Raw genomic sequence first — 16,937 nt, forward strand, 5'->3', positions numbered from 1 at the left:
GGGAGCTAAGTGATAAGAACTTATAAACACAAAGAAGGAAACAACAGATACTGGGGTCTACTTGACAGAGTGGGATGAGGGAGAGGAGCAGAAAAGATCACTGTTGGGTACTGAGCTTAATATCTGCATCATGTAATATGTACAACAAACCCCTGTGACACATGTTTATCTATGTAACCACATGTACCCCTAAACCTAAAATAAAACATTTTTTAAAAAAGAAATTATAGCGTTAGTAAGTCCATTAGGGCCAAAAAGCAACTTGAAGCTGGCTGAGGTGGTTACATATCAAACATAAGAGAATGAAATAGGGTCCTGTACGATAACTGAAGACCAAAGACCAATATGTCATTAGTGCTAAGCATTCCAGTGGCCCACATTTTCTTTACTCTCCTATGCAATTCCCCTTATTAATAAAAAATATCTCTTGTCTTTTGAAATGATTTTCCTCTTGGATTCTATTTTGTCTGATATTAAGATTGCTTTGCTAGTTTCTTTTTGTTAGTTTTTACCTGATAGTTCTTTTCACATCCCTTCATTTTAGCCTCCCAGTGTAATTTTAGTTTAGGTATCAATTTTGTTAACAGTATACAGTTAAATTTTTAACTCCAAACTGAAAGTTGTCACTATTAATAGATTAGTTTAACCCCAATTCACAATAATTGTGTGTCCTGATATATTTGGCTTATTCCTGCCATCTTGTTTTGTATTTTCTAATTACTGTGCTTTCCTTTTGTTTCTCCTATGCAATACCAATAACAGGAAGTAGCATGTTTCAGGACTTGTTAGCTTAGACCTGCCGAATTAAGAAAAACAGGCTCTGCTCTTGAGCCTATTTCTGTTTCTAGAGCAGCACAGGAATATAAACAATGTAAGACACCTTTCCTTTTATGTGCATGTTTGACAACAGTAACACTTGCAATAGAAATCCTCAGTGGCCAGTGCAATCATAACATGAAAAGTTTGAAGATGAGTGACTGCATTAGATACCTCCTATGCACTACCTTCATTCCTCTCAGCTTCACCTGTGTCTTTTTCCAGCATGGTGGTGATTAGCTCTGGGTGGATTTCAACCGACCTCCTATGGGTGTATCCTTGAATTGCCTTGGTTCACAGCTGCACTAGGTGTCTTTTGCCTTGAAGCTTCCCTGTTAATGCTGAGGCATGGATGCCATATGACCCTCTCGGTACCCAAGCATATCCAGCTAAGATATGTGAGGGAGTTAATTCCCCATAAGTCGAACTTGTAACCAATGAGAGACAGATACTGACAAATTCTTTCACCTCTTCTTCCCATTCAGGTGGACTAACCTGAGACCACTTTGACTTATTGGAGACAGTCCCAGGAAGTTAAGCAATCAATTGCAGTTAGATACGAGTAGTTTGATAACTCATCCTCTTATTGGCTTTCTTTTCCTTTCTGCCTCACTCTTCAGTTCTTTTCTCTTGCCCCCTGGGATTGCACATGTTAATAAATAAGCTTGTGACTTTTTTTTTTTCTGGGGGAACAGAGGCTAACAGAGTGACTGTATGGTTTTGGAGAATATGAATTTTTGAGTGACGAATCTAAACTTTTAAACTCTATTTTACATGTGCTAGCATAGCCAACTGTAATAATTAGCTCTTAGTCCTTACTGATACTTCAGGAAATAAAGGGAGGCAAATCAACTCTTGCCAGGGGGGACAAAGGAACCAGCTTGAGCTTTAACCTTTGCTACCAATAATCCACTAAGGGCATGATCCAGAAAGATGGCACTTGGTCCTATTAATTAATTAATTAATTAATTTAAAGGCTTTTCTCCTCACTAACAATGGTAATACCCCTGGATCTTTTTTGTTGTTGTTGTTACTAGCTATCATTTTGTTGCTACGAAGCAATGCTAAAGTGTTCAGCCAAATCAAACATTACCTGTAGAAAGTGTTCCGTCAATATGAGATTGTGATAAATTACGAAAGGTGCAGCTCGGTTTGTCCAGGGCATGCACAATGGGAATGAATAAACTCTGTGTTTTCTCAATTGTGATTCTGTGTCATTGGCTAAGAAGTAACCAGAACTCTGTATCATTATCCACATTTGTCATTGCCCTTTAGGGCCCAGTATGTTGCTGCTGCTGTTGATCTTTGGCTTGTTTTGTGCAGGAGGTGGGAAATATTGCTTCCTAATCAGCAATCTTTTGCCCTCAGCTAAAAGGCTGAAGAGTCCAGAAATAAAATAATGGCACAAGGAATTCCAGGAGAGAGTTCCATAGAGCAGGGCCTAAGGAACAGTTAGAATGGGACTCATTTATCAATTACTGAGCATTTATATGTCAGGTACTGTGGTAGGTATGAACTCTCTCTGGTCCTGAAGGGGGTCTCAGTGCCTAGAATATCTTTTGAAGAACATCTCAAAGCATCTGTTTTTCTCCCTCCATGTTAACACAAACACTTTCTAATTCCCTTCATGCCTACTACAAATGTTAGTATGTTCTGCTTTATTTTATTCTGCCTTTATATTTCCTGATATATCCACTGGTATGACAACCAAAGCTTGGACAAAAGATGTTTTATTTAACAAGTTTACCACAAAATATGCTGTGCTTCAGCTAAACTCAACATAGTTCCTTTTTTCACTCCTCAGAAATATGTAGTAAATAAGACAGCAGTGTCTGTGACATGCTGGAAAATTGAAAAAGGTGTTTACATGCTTGTGATTTTTTTCTTTCCATTCTGCTTTATTCTGAGAAAATGCCTCTGTTACTCTTTAGAAGAGACAGGAATGACCAAATTCTTACAGACCTTCATTTATCTGAGAGATATTTGGATTTGATGTACAGCTGGGAACATCATACAGAGGTCTTTATTCTAACCTAAGGGACCCAATAGCCAATTAATATTCTTTAACTAGAAAGCATGCCCTGAATGTTTACACCTCTCTCTTGCAGTGAAGGGCCTGATGAACAAGGGAAAAAGATAACAAAAAAAACTTATTGATGAAAATCTCCTTTCTTTTTTTCAAGACCACATACGACAAAAGACTTGGGGCCGAGATGCCCCATAAACTCTGCTATCTAGTAGCTGTTGAAATTAGTCTTTAACTGGAAGCAACAAACTGAAATGGTAATTTGTTTATGCTTTTGCTGTTGCTTTCCTCTATTGTCTGAGATAAAGAGCAATTTGTGGGAATTCTCATTTTGTTTGTGAGCTAACTGGGCTGAAAATATTTTTCTAAAACTTGATCAGATTGGTGGGTCAGATCAATATACCTTAGAGGCCAGGAGTGGTGGTGGCTGCAGTACAACTGCACAGCCCTGACCAAACCAAAATATGGGAACATGAGAGTATCCAAGTTGTGTCAGTTGTAGACTTAGCATTTTTGCTGTGTGTAACATAGCCACACATGTAGTAAACTCTGTTGTAAAAGTTTGTGCTTCTATTTACATTCCTCAGGGTTATTCCCTTTCTCCTTTTAAAGCATCTTTATTTTTAAACTAGGTAAAGATATTTATGTTTTCAATTATAGTTTACCACAATGTGCCCTTCAGTTGTAACTGAGACTAATTGAGTTACTCCTTCTCTCAGCTCCAGCGGTTATATTATTTAAGCTGATAATGAGTAACTACTCCAAGGATTTCTAGAGGTTTCCACAATAGCAAGATCAAATTTATCCAGGTAAATCTGAATTTCAAATTATAACCTTTCAGATGAAAGTAGCACTTCAGAGATGTTGAATCAATTAACACACTCTCAAGAACGGTAACGCAGGCATTAGTTTGTCCCCACAATGGAAACCTAAAGGAATGGGAGTCCAAGGCAGGTGTGCAAGTTCATTCATTCTTTTCTTTCTTTTCAAATGTCTTTGCCCTGTCACCTTTTCCTTTTCTTACCTTCTAAGAAATTTTTGAGCCCAAAGGAAGATGGTCAATGAATTTCTTTTTAGTACTGAAAGGATTTCTGAACAACATTACAGGTGACTTTTTCCCTATCTCAATAGGACAAGTGTAGCTGCTACATTTCATTTCATTTCATGCCTTTTTCATCTGTCACGTGGATTGCTATAATGCCTTAATAGAGTCCTGCTAATTTTCTACTCTTTATCCTTAGTCATGTAGCCTGTGGTGTTAAATTCTTCCTTAGGATTGCATCTCTATTCTTCTGGAGTGTCAGAGTAGAAAGTGAATTCCTCATTAGCACTGTGTGCATTTCACAATCACAGTACCCGTAATATTGCATCTGGAGGTAATAAACAAGTAGGTAAAGGACATGGGTTTACTGCTCCAATTACTGAAACCTCGGAAAATGAAACAGTCTAGGCTTTGAGAAGAAAAGGTACACAAGGATTCTAAGGTTGTGATGTAACACTTTTGATGTAATCAATATAGTCAAATTCAGGAATGAGCTTTGAATTTTGTCAACAAATTTAGCATATGAAGTGGTTTGTACATGTGGAGAATTCCTAATATATGGGATAATTGGCCAGTCATACTCCAGTTCTGCACTTAATTGACTTTCACTACCTACGTTGATAGCAATTTAATCATGATTTCAATTTTCTGGGTTCAGTTTTCTCTGAGTCTTAAATATAGTAGTTAGAAGCATGGGTTTTGGTCACACTGAAGTTTAAGTCCTGTCTAAACCATTTATGCCTCTGTAATTTTTGGATGTTAGAGTTGCAGTTTTCTCATCTACATAGAATGGGGATAATGATAACACTAACCACATATGGTTGTATTAAGGATTAATAAGTGAGTAGAACATCATTATCACTTAATATTAGTTACCAAATATTGTTATTGATTTTAATATAGCTTCTCCAACTCATATCCTGAAAACCATAACTATAAATGAAATGTTTATGAGCGTTTGAAAGTACGTTTTTAAGAAAAATTATGATACACGAATATTGCATTTTCCAGTTTCAACTTGTTTCAGAGGGAAACTTTGAACCATGAGTAGTCAAAAAATAGTTACTTACCTAATTCACAGTTCTTTCCTTCAAATCCAAATGGACACCAACATTCATAGGAATTAATGTCATCCTTGCAACTGCCACCATTTAAACATGGATTGGACTCACACTGATCTCCATCTTTGAGATAGGTTAAGAAATTGAATTGGCACATAAACTGCTTAGAATGCCCAGTCCTCCCCTGTAGATATCCATTGGGATGGGAGTCTGATTTTAGGGTCAGAGCAAAACTACTGACCTGGAAGCCAGCTGCCTATAGGCATATGATGCTCCTGTCTTCCTGAGTTTCTAAAAGCCACCCAAACAAAGATCCTTAGGCTGACACTGTCCTAGGAAAGTGCCCTGAGGAAGGCATGTACATAGTTTATGCAATGCAAGGGAAGATGGAGAAGGACGTTTTTGTATAGAAATGTACTATATCAGAACAGGGTGAGGATTTTCAATCCTTCCTTGTAGAATGATGGCAGAGTTAATTCCAAGTCAAATTTAATTGCTTCAACAAATATTATCTCTATGTCACACAAGGCTCTATTGCAGGTCTTGTAGAGCAAACTGAGCTAGATAATATATGGTGTTTCCACTTTAGGAACTGACAGCCTAGGCATGGAGCAAATGAATCTGCTTTCTTGTATTGTCACTTAACTTTGATGTATCATATGCAGTAATAGTTCAAGACAATAGAAAAGATATCAGAAGCATCTGTTACTGCTTAAAGATAGTCTATGTTCTATAAATTAGGTTTCAAATAGTCTAGGTAATGTGAGAGACAGCATTCGATATATCATACAGAATTTAAAAAGATTCCACAGTGTGCTTTATTTATGTATGCATTGGTTATGTTTTCATTATGCCTTTCTTGAAGTTTCTACATTTACTGTGTACTTGAAAGTCTTTGAAGACACCGATGGTAAGAAAACAGGAGGAAGGAATAGGCGAAAGGAGAAAAGTCAGAATGAGAAGGGAACCTTTAAGTCTGGTTTCTTAGTGCTCTGCCTTAATCCACACTTCTAAAGGAGCTTCGGGAGAGAATGATGAATAGAACCAGAAGGGAGATGGTAGGCACTTTGTACTAGAAAAATATCCCTGAAGAAAAAAATGGGAGCTTGATCTGTAAGACTCAATATATGAGAAACAAAGGAGTAAGAAATAAAGATAACAATAAGAATCAAAGAATGAGGGAAAAGGGGGAAACTGAGAAATTTCTAATTATCAGTCATATTTTAGAGCAAATCTCCTTGATATGTGGTGTGTAGATTCCTGCCTGTTCTCCCTCTTCTCTGTCAGAAGTGTGTATCCAGGTTCTGTTGACTAAGAGACTAATATCCCTTTATCATAAATAGTCCCTCCCTGGAAAATTGGCTTGCTGTAAAAATTAGACCTTGTCCCCTTTGCCCCTAGATCTGATATGCTTTTGCACAGATACTCCAATTTGTTCCAATTCTATGAAAACAAAATCTGTTATCTCTGGTTTATTATTATTGATGTTCAGAACTGGCCTAAAAATGAGCTACATTTGCCCTTTATATTATAGACCAACAAATGTGAATTATTCAGGATGTTTTACTGAAAGGGTCTGGGCTTTCAGCCAGCTACACAGGAACTCATTTGCCGAGACATGTCGCTAAAATGAGTGTCATTTTATCCCACATTTGGTTCTCCTTTGGGTTCTTGTCTGTGTGTACTTTGGGTTCAGGCAAAGCCATAGACAGTTGGGGTCAAATACAACAAGAGACAAGACCTTACCAACTGAGAGATTCCTGTTTAAGACTACCAGGTTCCTGTTTAATGAGTAACTGCATTTAGATTTGAAGGCCGTGAGGTGTAATAGTGAAAGCAAGGGGTTGAGTAGTAGAGAATTTGGTTTCTCTTCCAGGCTTCATGACTCCCCAACTAGGTGACCTTTGGCAGTTCTTTTAACTTCTCTAAGCTTCAGTTTACTCTCCTGTGAAATGGAGTTACTAATGCTTTGGTCACAAGGATGGTGTGAGGGTTAAATGTGATAGGCCTTTTGTAAACTGGAAAGTCCTTGACGGATGCTAGCAATGTGGTTCTACAATCATTCTTCTTCAACCAGGCTCTCTATGTGGTGAGTTGATGGTACAGAATAACACAGCAGTGAGAAGCCTGGGTTTCTACTATGTGCGAGAAGAAACATAGGCTAATTTTGTAGTGGTTAGGAATCTCAACTGCAAGTGAAAAGAGGCAGGGAGTTTGTTTCTTTTTTGTTCTTGTTTTTGTTGTTCTATTTTTTGGTTGACGAAGCAGTAGTGAAAGAATAATGCCCTCCATGTTTTCCAGATAGCTATACCTGTGGTATAGCAAACAGCGTGCCTATGTGACCCAAAAGGCAAGGGACCAACTTTAAAATACGATCCTGGGGGTGAGGAGTGAGCAATGAAGGGATTGTAGGAGTTTAATAGTCAGGAATTTTTTGGTGGGGAAAATAGTCATGGATTTACTTTTAGAAATAAATCATGTGATTCAAAGTTCTAAATTCTGCCGGAATGGAGATTCCAAAGACCTATTTGGACTAACTTTAGGGGGCACTTCAGTAGAAGTTGGCATGGTACTTTTCATTTCTAAGATCAAGAAAAGTTAGATAAAACAATGTAACAGAGTCAACTATTTTTCTCTCATGGTTTAAAAACAAAAGTGGAGGAATTATGAGTTACCAGAGTAAAAGAGTGTCCAGTAGTGTCTCCAGAACATAAACTGTAGGAAATAGAATTGAATTTCCAACTGATGGAAGTTGGTGAATTTGATATCTGGATTAATTTCTTTTTATTTATGCAGATAGTCCTAGGTAAGTCAATCTTTGAAACTTACGCTCCCTCAAAATCCTACTGCTGAATTTTAAGTTATTGTAGTTTTAAAATGAGTTGTCATTAAAGTTTTGAGTTTTCTTTCTTTTGGTCAATTCATTTGATAAATATTTACTGAGTACCTCTTTTCCAGATACTGTTCTAGGTGCTAGGAATATATCAATAAACAAAACAATTGAATATCCCTGCCAACATGAAACTTGCATTTTAGTGGAGTAGGAAAAAATAAATGATAAATAGTATGAATAAGAAATTATATGATACATTAGATGGTGAAAAGCTCTGTTAAAGATAGAGTGGGGTACCGTACAGATGTCTAGAGTGGTAAGGCTACTGGGACAGGTTGAAGTATTAATAGATGGTGAAGGTAGGCCTCATTAAGATGGTAACATTTGGGCAAAGACCTGAAGGAGGTGAGGGAGCCAGCCCACAGGAAGTCGGGAACAGCCAGATAAGAGAAACAGCCAGATAAAGCCTCTAAAGTGGGAGCATTCCTAGAGTGTGCAAGAAGTGGCAGGAAGATCAGGGTGGCTGGAGCCCAGTGTGTGAGGAGAGAAGTAGCAGAGGAGGCAAAAAGGGTAATGGGGAGGGTGGGGAAGGACAATCATGGAGGGGTTTGTGGGCCATGATAATGAGGAGGACTTTGAAGCTATAAACATTTAAGTCCATCAGCATTCTCTGATTTTACTGAGGAATGCAAACTTTCATCAGGTCCTAAGACACAATCATTTCAGTCTCTTCCTTCCACCTTCCTGGGGTGGAACAATGTTCTTTGTGAAGACCTAGGGAGGATTAAACTTATTTACCAGCAGTAGTTCCCACACTGGCATAACCCTGTAGTATATCACCATTCAATTTGGGTTAGAGGGTTGGACTGATCTTTCTGGGTTCTTTTGACAAAGTTTAATATATTGTCTATTTATGCAGAGAAAAACCCCACATCATTCTCAAATGTTGCATATACTAGCTAGAGGATAAAATGAATCGCTTACCAACATACTGCTTCCAAAATTCAGTCTATAAAGAATAAAAGAAGACAAATTAATGGTAATATTTAAAGCGTTTTGGTATTGATTCCCTATCTTTTATAACATTTATAATACATACATATATATGGATGCTTTAAAATTTTAAAGAGAAGTGTCTTTTTAAAGATTTTCTATTCTATGCTCTGCATCTGAAGGATATTATGTGGAAATACTTACTGTTTTTTCAGTGTTTTCAAAAACTTCTCGTGCTTCTTCAAAATTACACTTTTCTTCTATACATTCTCTCTCAAGGTTCCCTTGAACAAACTCTTCCAATTTACCTGAATTATACCTCTTTGGCCGATTCAGAATTTTGTTGGCATTTTCATGATCAAGAAAAACTGAAATGTAAAGGAATAATTCTTTAGTTTTAGCAAAAAAGAAAACATCATGAAAATTTTACATCTCTTAAGAAAGACTTTGTTTTTAATACAAATAATCCCAAAGCCAATTTCTCTTTAGGGCATGGAGCCAAAATCTGTAATGTTCCCACAGTACTGTATACACATGGAGATTTAGGAATTAAAATTCAATTTTACTTTTAGTCAGGAGAGTTCCAGTAATAAAAGGTCAGATTGCTAATCGTATTTGAATTTACTTTGGATGAAAAAGAAAGTTCTCAAATGAGCAGTTAACTTCACACTTTGTCATCACTTGAAAATAGCTCATTGCGGATCCTTGCAAGGTGATCCATCACCCTGGCTGGGCTGTTTTCAGAATATGGTTGCCCAAATGACTTTGAACAAATGTCTCCTGAAGAACAGAAGCCTAATTATGGTCCAGCTGCAAATGTGACCCCAATGTCTGTGACTGGATGTTAAAGAAAAACCACTGCATTAATTTGAAAAAGCAATTTCAGATCAACAGCACTGTTGGTTGGCAAGTGTTATAGGAATTGCAGTGATCTGAACATCTCTCTAGAATTCAGGGTGTGGATTTTTTAAGTTACATCTACCTAGTCTGTAGAGACACTCCTGAACTCTGGAGAACTGATGTCTCTATCTGAATTATCTTTCTCCTTCCCTCCCTCCTTCCTCTCTCCTCTGTCTCTCTTTCTCTCTCTCTCTCTCTGTATATGTGTGTGTGTATATATATACACACACACACATATATATATCATATATATCATATATATATCATATATATCATATATATATGAGATAATCATTTGTTGCATAATGACATTTGGTCAATGATGACATTATATGACAGTGGTCCCATAAGGTTATAATAGGAATTGCAGTGATCTGAACATCTCTCTAGAATTCAGGGTGTGGTTTTTTTAAGCTACATCTACCTAGTCTGTAGAGACACTCCTGAACTCTGGAGAACTGATGTCTCTATCTGAATTATCTTTCTCCTTCCCTCCCTCCTTCCTCTCTCCTCTGTCTCTCTTTCTCTTTCTCTCTCTCTGTGTATGTATGTGTGTGTGTGTATATATATATACACACACACACGTATACATGTGTATATATACATGTATATGTGTATATATACACGTATACATGTATACACACATATATATCATATATATGATAATCATTTGTTGCATAATGACATAAATATATATACATGTATACATGTATATATACACACATGTATATATCATATATATCATATCATATATATGAGATAATCATTTGTTGCATAATGACATTTGGTCAATGATGACATTCTATGACAGTGGTCCTGTAAGGTTATTATACTGTATTTTCACTGTGCCTTTTCTATGTTTAGATCCACAAATACCACTGTTGCCGTTGCCTACAGTGTTCAGTACAGTCACATGCTGTACAGGTTTGCATCCTAGGAGCCTAGGAGCAATAGGCCACATAAATATAACCTAGGTATGTAGTAAGCTATACCATTTAGGTTTAGGTAAGCACACTCTATTATGTTCGCACAGTGATGAAATTGCTTAATGACACATTTCTCAGACTATATCCCCATTGTTAAGGAATGCATGGCTGTATACACACACACGTGTTTGTGTGTTTTCATGTATATACATATATGTGTATGTATGTATAAGATTAATAACAGGGACTCAAGAAGTTGCTGGAGTTGTTCCTTTCTTCAAGGGTCTAGCAATATATCTGATACCATCTCAAGAGGACCAAGGGCTTATAAGATGAACTTTCTGGGGTATTTGGGACTGCTTCCTGATTAACTCCAAAAAGGAAGATAAAGGAAAGTAAAAAGGAAAGGAAAGCAACAGAGATGAACTAAACTTTCTTCCCTTATTTTCGTTGCAGCTGTTCACTTTATGGAGTGTTCTAGTCCCTTGACATCCCTGCTTTTCCCTGCCCTTCAAGTTCCTTTTGGGCTCACTTTTTGTCTTTGAATTTAGCCTAGACTTTTTCTCTTCAATATTTTTTTTTTTTTTTTTTTGAGACAGAGTCTTGCTCTGTTGCCCAGGCTGGAGTGCAGCGGTGCGATCTCAGCTCACTGCAACCTCCATCTCCCAGGTTCAAGCTATTCTCCTGCCTCAGCCTTCCGAGTAGCTGGGATTACAGGTGCCCGCCACCATGCCCAGCTAATTTTTGTATTTTCAGTAGAGACAGGGTTTCACCATTTCACTATGTTGGTCAGGCTGGTGTCAAACTCCTGACCTCAAGTGATCTGCCCACCTGGGCCTCTCAAAGTGCTGGGATTACAGGTGTGAGCCACCATGCCAGGCCTCTCTTCAACTCTTCATTTGCCAAATTTCTCAGTTTCCTTCACTTCTTTGCAATGCTGTGCCTATCCTGCAATCCTAGTCCCTAAATTTGAGCAGCCATCTGCCTTCATCCTTCTCTTCCCAGACAGCCAAGGACTATGAAGGAAAAAATCACTGAACTGCAGATGGATGCCACCACATATTGATGCCTCACAGCCTCCACCCACCTCTCTGCTCAGCAACTCATTTATTTGGCCCTGGACACTCCTAAATAGCATCCATACCTGCATCCATTTACAGTCGTTCCTCAGTATCCATGGAAAATTGGTGGCAAGACCCCCTGCAAATATCAAGATCTGTGGGTGCTCACATCTCTGATATAAAAATGGCTTACTATTTGCATATAATCTAAACACATCCTCCTTTATACTGTAAATCATCTCTAGGTTTCTCGTAATAGCTAATACAATGTAAATGCTATGTAAATAGTTGTTATGCTGTATTGTTTAGGGAATAATGAAAGATAAAAAAGTCTGTACACATTCAGTAGAGATGCAGCCATCCATTTTTTTCTTGAATATTTTTGATCTGCAGTTAGTTGAATCTGTGGCTATGGAACTCACAGGGAGAACTGACTGTACAGTGAGGTTGAGTGAAAAAACAGACTTTAGAATCAGATCAGACAGAAATAGGTTTGAATCAAGTATCTGCCTCCTCTAGACCTGTGACCTTGGACAAGTCACATAAGCTCTGAACCTTAACTTTGTCAACTGTAAAATAGGTTTAACACTAGTATAATAAGAATATCTACCTCACAGGTGTTGACAGGATCGGTGAGACAATATGCTGGTTATCTCTTTTTCTCCCTACTCCTTTCATGTTGGCCCTACTTTCTTCCATTTTAAATTTCTTAATTCTCTTTAGCTCTTTAATAACTTTTGTATAGCTCTTTTCCTTCCTTAATCACATTTATATAATGAAATGACTATTGTCACGATCCGAAATGACCTAAAGAATAATTTTGAGTTTATGTATTTACTGGCTGCTCTGAATATTTTCTAATTGTTGATCTCTCCCTTTTTAGGAAACTCTTTTTATAATAATCACTCTATTCCAGTTCCCCTCTTGGCTGTAACTCCTGTTATCCATCCAGCACTTGAATTGATTAACTCCTGTTCCTCTCCATGGCCCTTAGAAGTCCAAGGTTCTCCCAGGCTCCAGCCTCAACTTTTTCCTTTTTCCTTTTTCACTTTATACATACTTGCCAGCACTGGGACAAGAGTGAACTAAACAAGGCACATAGGGCACAATATTTAAGAGGTCCTCACTTCTCGGGGTGTACAAGTATATTTATGCCCTACAGGCCTTGCTTACCACACCCTAGTCCGGCCCTGACCCTGTTAACAAAATTTACTGAGCATACAACCACTACTGCCAGGCACTGTACTAGGCATCACAGTATCCATGCTCACTCTCTAGATGCCCACACACGTGGCTGTAACTACTGTTTACAGAACACTGAGTTCCAAATACTCATCTATAGTCAGATATGTCTCCTGAATTTCAGATTATCTTTCCAACTCCCTCACCGATTGTCATAATGTAGCCAGTAATAGCTGATGTATATGTAATGCTTCTGCTGTGTTGGACACTGTGCTCAGTAACTTTGCATCCATTATCTCACTTCATCCTCACAAAAGTCCCACGAGATAGGCACTATCATCTTATTTTTATAAATGAAGAAAACTGAGATTCATAGAGGCTAAGGGCTTTGCCCAAGGTAACATACTAAAACATCAGACCCAGGATTCAGACTCTGGCAGTCAGACTAAAGAGCCAGTTCTCCTAGACATTATACTGAGGTCCATAATCACATCAAACACAAAATGCCCAAGACTCTAGCCGTTTCTCCTCCCATACCCAGATGGTTAAGTCATACCACTTCTACTTCCTTAATATCATTTGAACTCCCCTCTTTTTTTGTACAGGTACTGTTCAGGTTCCAGCCTTTATGTCTCCCGTAGATAATTGCAATAGTCTCAAGACTGCTCTCTCCTAGTCTGGGCACGGCCTCCCTCCCCAGCTATCATTTCATTAGAGTGTTGCCAGACTGGGCATCCTAAATCAGCCATCAGTCGCACTCCTTATGTTTATACTTTGGTACCTCCATATTGCATTTTATTGCCCAGTCTCCTCAGGTTAACGCCTTCATTATCTGATGACCAGCTCTGCCTAGTTTACCTGCCTCACTTGTCATACTCCATATGGAACCATACAAAACTCCTGAAATACCTCATGTTCTTGCAGATCTGAGCCTTTGCACATGAGTGATCCTCTTTGCATAAAATGCCCTTATGTCAGACATTTAAAGAGAGAGAATACCTCATCTTTTTAGACCCAGATGAAAATACTTTCTCTCTATCAAGTGTGTCCCCATTTAATATGTCCTTTTCTCTATGATCCCTTGGTAACTGGTGCACATTTTATCACATTATATTGAAACTTCTCACCTGACCTCATGGTGCTTTAGATCAAAGAGGGAGTCTTGTTTGTCCCCATACCCTAATACCCTGACACAGTACCTGGCACCGCAGTTGTAACTCAGTAATGTCTGAATGAATGAAGGACATCTTTGATGCATACACTTTACAAAACTAAACTGGTTTTACAGAACTGTTTTAATTTCAAAATTCCAAACTGTTGCAATAATACCTAAAGGCAGCAGCCATGAAAATGCAACATCTCAGCAAATCACTCACAGAAACTCCTTTTAGAAGCCAATGAGAGTTTTAATAGCAGAAGAGAGTGCTGCATTAATACTGTCCATCCTTAGAAAAATTCCATTGGCCCCCTCCTCAAGGGCTTATTATCTCTGGCTACAGTGGCTGCAGAATCACATTGCCTTTCTCCTTAGTATTGTCTGGGGATCATATATTTAACTTCTCTTCAGGTTTATCTCTAGTCATTATTTCCCTTGCTCCAAAAGCCTGGTTCATCTTTATTCTTATCTATCCTTTCCCCAGCATCTGAAGTCTTCAAGGAGGCAGAAGCCCTCTACCTTGATCATCTCACCACTTCTATAGAAGAAAGGGTTTGGATCCTTTGTCCTCCCAGATGTCACACTAATGAGATATGTCTAATGACCTTGCTTTATGTCCTGCTTTGTGAGTTTTCCAACAAATTTTCCTTATCCCTTGACTTTACTCACTTTGCTAGTTTAACCTCTATTTTTTAAATCATTATTTCAGCATTTCAGTCTGATTTCACAGCTGACATCATGTCTGGAGTGGGAACCACAGGGCCAGTCAGCTTTCTGGGGGTGCTTAGGGTTGGCACCCCTGATCTTGGTACTGTCAGCTACTAGATTTGATTCTAGAAGGTTGACAAGTAAGTGTGATAAATGCTTCCTATGAGAACATGCTGTTTGTCCAAATGGGATAATTTCTTCCCCATATGCCTTCCTCTGGGGAATATATAAAGTCACTGTAGTTGTGAAAAAACAAAGTGATATATGTTGCATTAGCTAACTTCCTACTCTTCATGTCAATTCTTAGACTTGCTTTTCTCCCCTAGGGAACTCAACTGAGTATTGTGTTTCCCCAAATATCAACTCCAAGATGTTTTACATAGAGACAAAATGATTTTTTCCTAATCCACGAAAAGTTTTGGTGATAACTAACAGCTTGCTAATGAAAGGTTAATCTTTATGTTTTAACTAAAACTTTAAATTGAAGATATATATTTTAAAAAATTAGAGACATACCTCATTACTTATCTAAAACCTTGAAATGTCATGTAATTTAAAATCAGACTTTTTGTGTAAATAAGACCATTGTGCTTTCGTTTCCTATTTTGATTTCAAAGTGGTAAGTCCAAACAAAAAATAATGTGGTTAATTTTTTCACTGTATTCTGCTATTTCTTTGTTTTCCCACTTTTGATTTTTTTAAACCAAGGAGATGAATGTTTTCTAACAGGAATTACATGACCAAATCATAAACTGAACAGTGTTTGTTAAACATAAATGCATCATAAGCATTGTCGATCTGTTTAGTTTTAAAAATGAAGAAGAAAACCTAGCTAACAAAGAACCAGTACTTACCAACCTGCATGCTGGCTGCTAGACTCTTCAATATTGCTGTCAAACTCATGTAATCAAAATTTAGTGAAGAAGACAGCATCAGATATTTCTATATCTAAAAGGCAAGCATACTCAATGTATTTTAAAAAAGGAAACAAACCTGTACATTCAGCACTGAGTAGATATCCTAAAAGGCAGATGGTGATGAGGCCTGGTGATTCTGCCATGATCATGTTCACACGCTGCATAACCTTTGCTAGCTGATTGTGCAAGTGGTAAGGTCGATTAGTTGTACCAAAGTACAAGCTGAGCTGTATTTACTTCTGGGAAATAATGTCCATCTCTCTCAATGGGTCTTTGGACTATTTCCAATGGCCTCTTGGAACAAGTGAAGAGAATGGGCAGTCGTCATAATTAAATTTCACCTCTGACTTTGTGGGCTTCTGCCACTGTGGCTGATTTGAGGCTGAAACAGGAAGTGATACATCTTCAGAATGGAGATAGGCATAGTGGCTACATTTACTGGGGCAGCACAGTTCATCACTGGGACACGTCTTGTCTTTGTAAGAGATCACTGATGTTTGCCAGAATGACTGTACCACTTTACATTTCCATCAGCAACGTATGAGTGGTCCAGTTAGTTTATTTTTTTTATTTTTTATTTTTTTTATTTTTTTATTTTTTGAGACGGAGTCTCGCTCTGTCGCCCAGGCTGGAGTGCAGTGGCTGGATCTCAGCTCACTGCAGCTCCGCCTCCCGGGTTTACGGCCAGTTAGTTTATTTGATTTTTTTTTTTTTTTTACTGTCAGATTCTTAAGGTTGTTTATATATTCTAGATATGAGTCCTTTCATAGATATGTGGATTACATATATTGTCTCCAGCCTGTAGCTTGTCTTTTGTTCCCTTAATTAGGTCTTTCACAGAGCAGAATTTTTTAGTTTTGATGTAGTCCAGTTTATTTATTTTTTTATTTTATGGATCACTTTTAGAACTCTTCCACTAACACTAGATCCTGATGATTTTTTTCTAAATGTTTTACAGTTTGAAGATTTAGATTTATGCCCATGCTCCATTTTGAGTTAATATTTGTGTAAAGTATGACATTTAGGTCCACCTTCATTTATTTTTTTTTCCATAGAGATGTCCAATTTACCCAGCACAATTTGTTAAAACAAAAAACGAAAAAACCACCCCATCCTTCCTTGATTGAATGGCTTGTGAAATTTTTTCATAAGTCAGTTAACCATATTGGTTTTGGGTTGACTTCCAGTTTCTCTATCTATTCTTTGTGCCATTGATGTATTTATCCCTCTGCCAATACCACACTGTCATAATTATTCTAGCTATATAGTAAGACTTTATAATAGGTAGAGTGATTCCTCCAACTTTATTCTTCTTT

General features: G+C 37.7%; 1 protein-coding gene across 2 annotated transcripts in view; it reads right to left on the minus strand.

Annotated features, from left to right (window-relative positions):
* Nucleotides 1-15,785, minus strand: part of F9 (coagulation factor IX) — a 31,412-nt gene extending 15,627 nt beyond the window's left edge. The window contains exons 1-4 of one of the 2 annotated variants that reach the window (XM_007992840.3): nt 15,698-15,785; nt 8,976-9,139; nt 8,763-8,787; nt 4,955-5,068 (exon numbers count right to left, since the gene is read on the minus strand). In XM_007992840.3, coding sequence (XP_007991031.1) covers nt 4,955-5,068; nt 8,763-8,787; nt 8,976-9,139; nt 15,698-15,785 — 391 coding nt within the window. The remainder of the gene's footprint in view (nt 1-4,954; nt 5,069-8,762; nt 8,788-8,975; nt 9,140-15,697) is intronic. The other variant, XM_037988872.2, reaches the window with a different exon arrangement.
* Nucleotides 15,786-16,937: the final 1,152 nt, after the last annotated feature.

Source organism: Chlorocebus sabaeus, chromosome X (assembly GCF_047675955.1).
Source record: "Chlorocebus sabaeus isolate Y175 chromosome X, mChlSab1.0.hap1, whole genome shotgun sequence".
Taxonomy (NCBI): domain Eukaryota; kingdom Metazoa; phylum Chordata; class Mammalia; order Primates; family Cercopithecidae; genus Chlorocebus; species Chlorocebus sabaeus.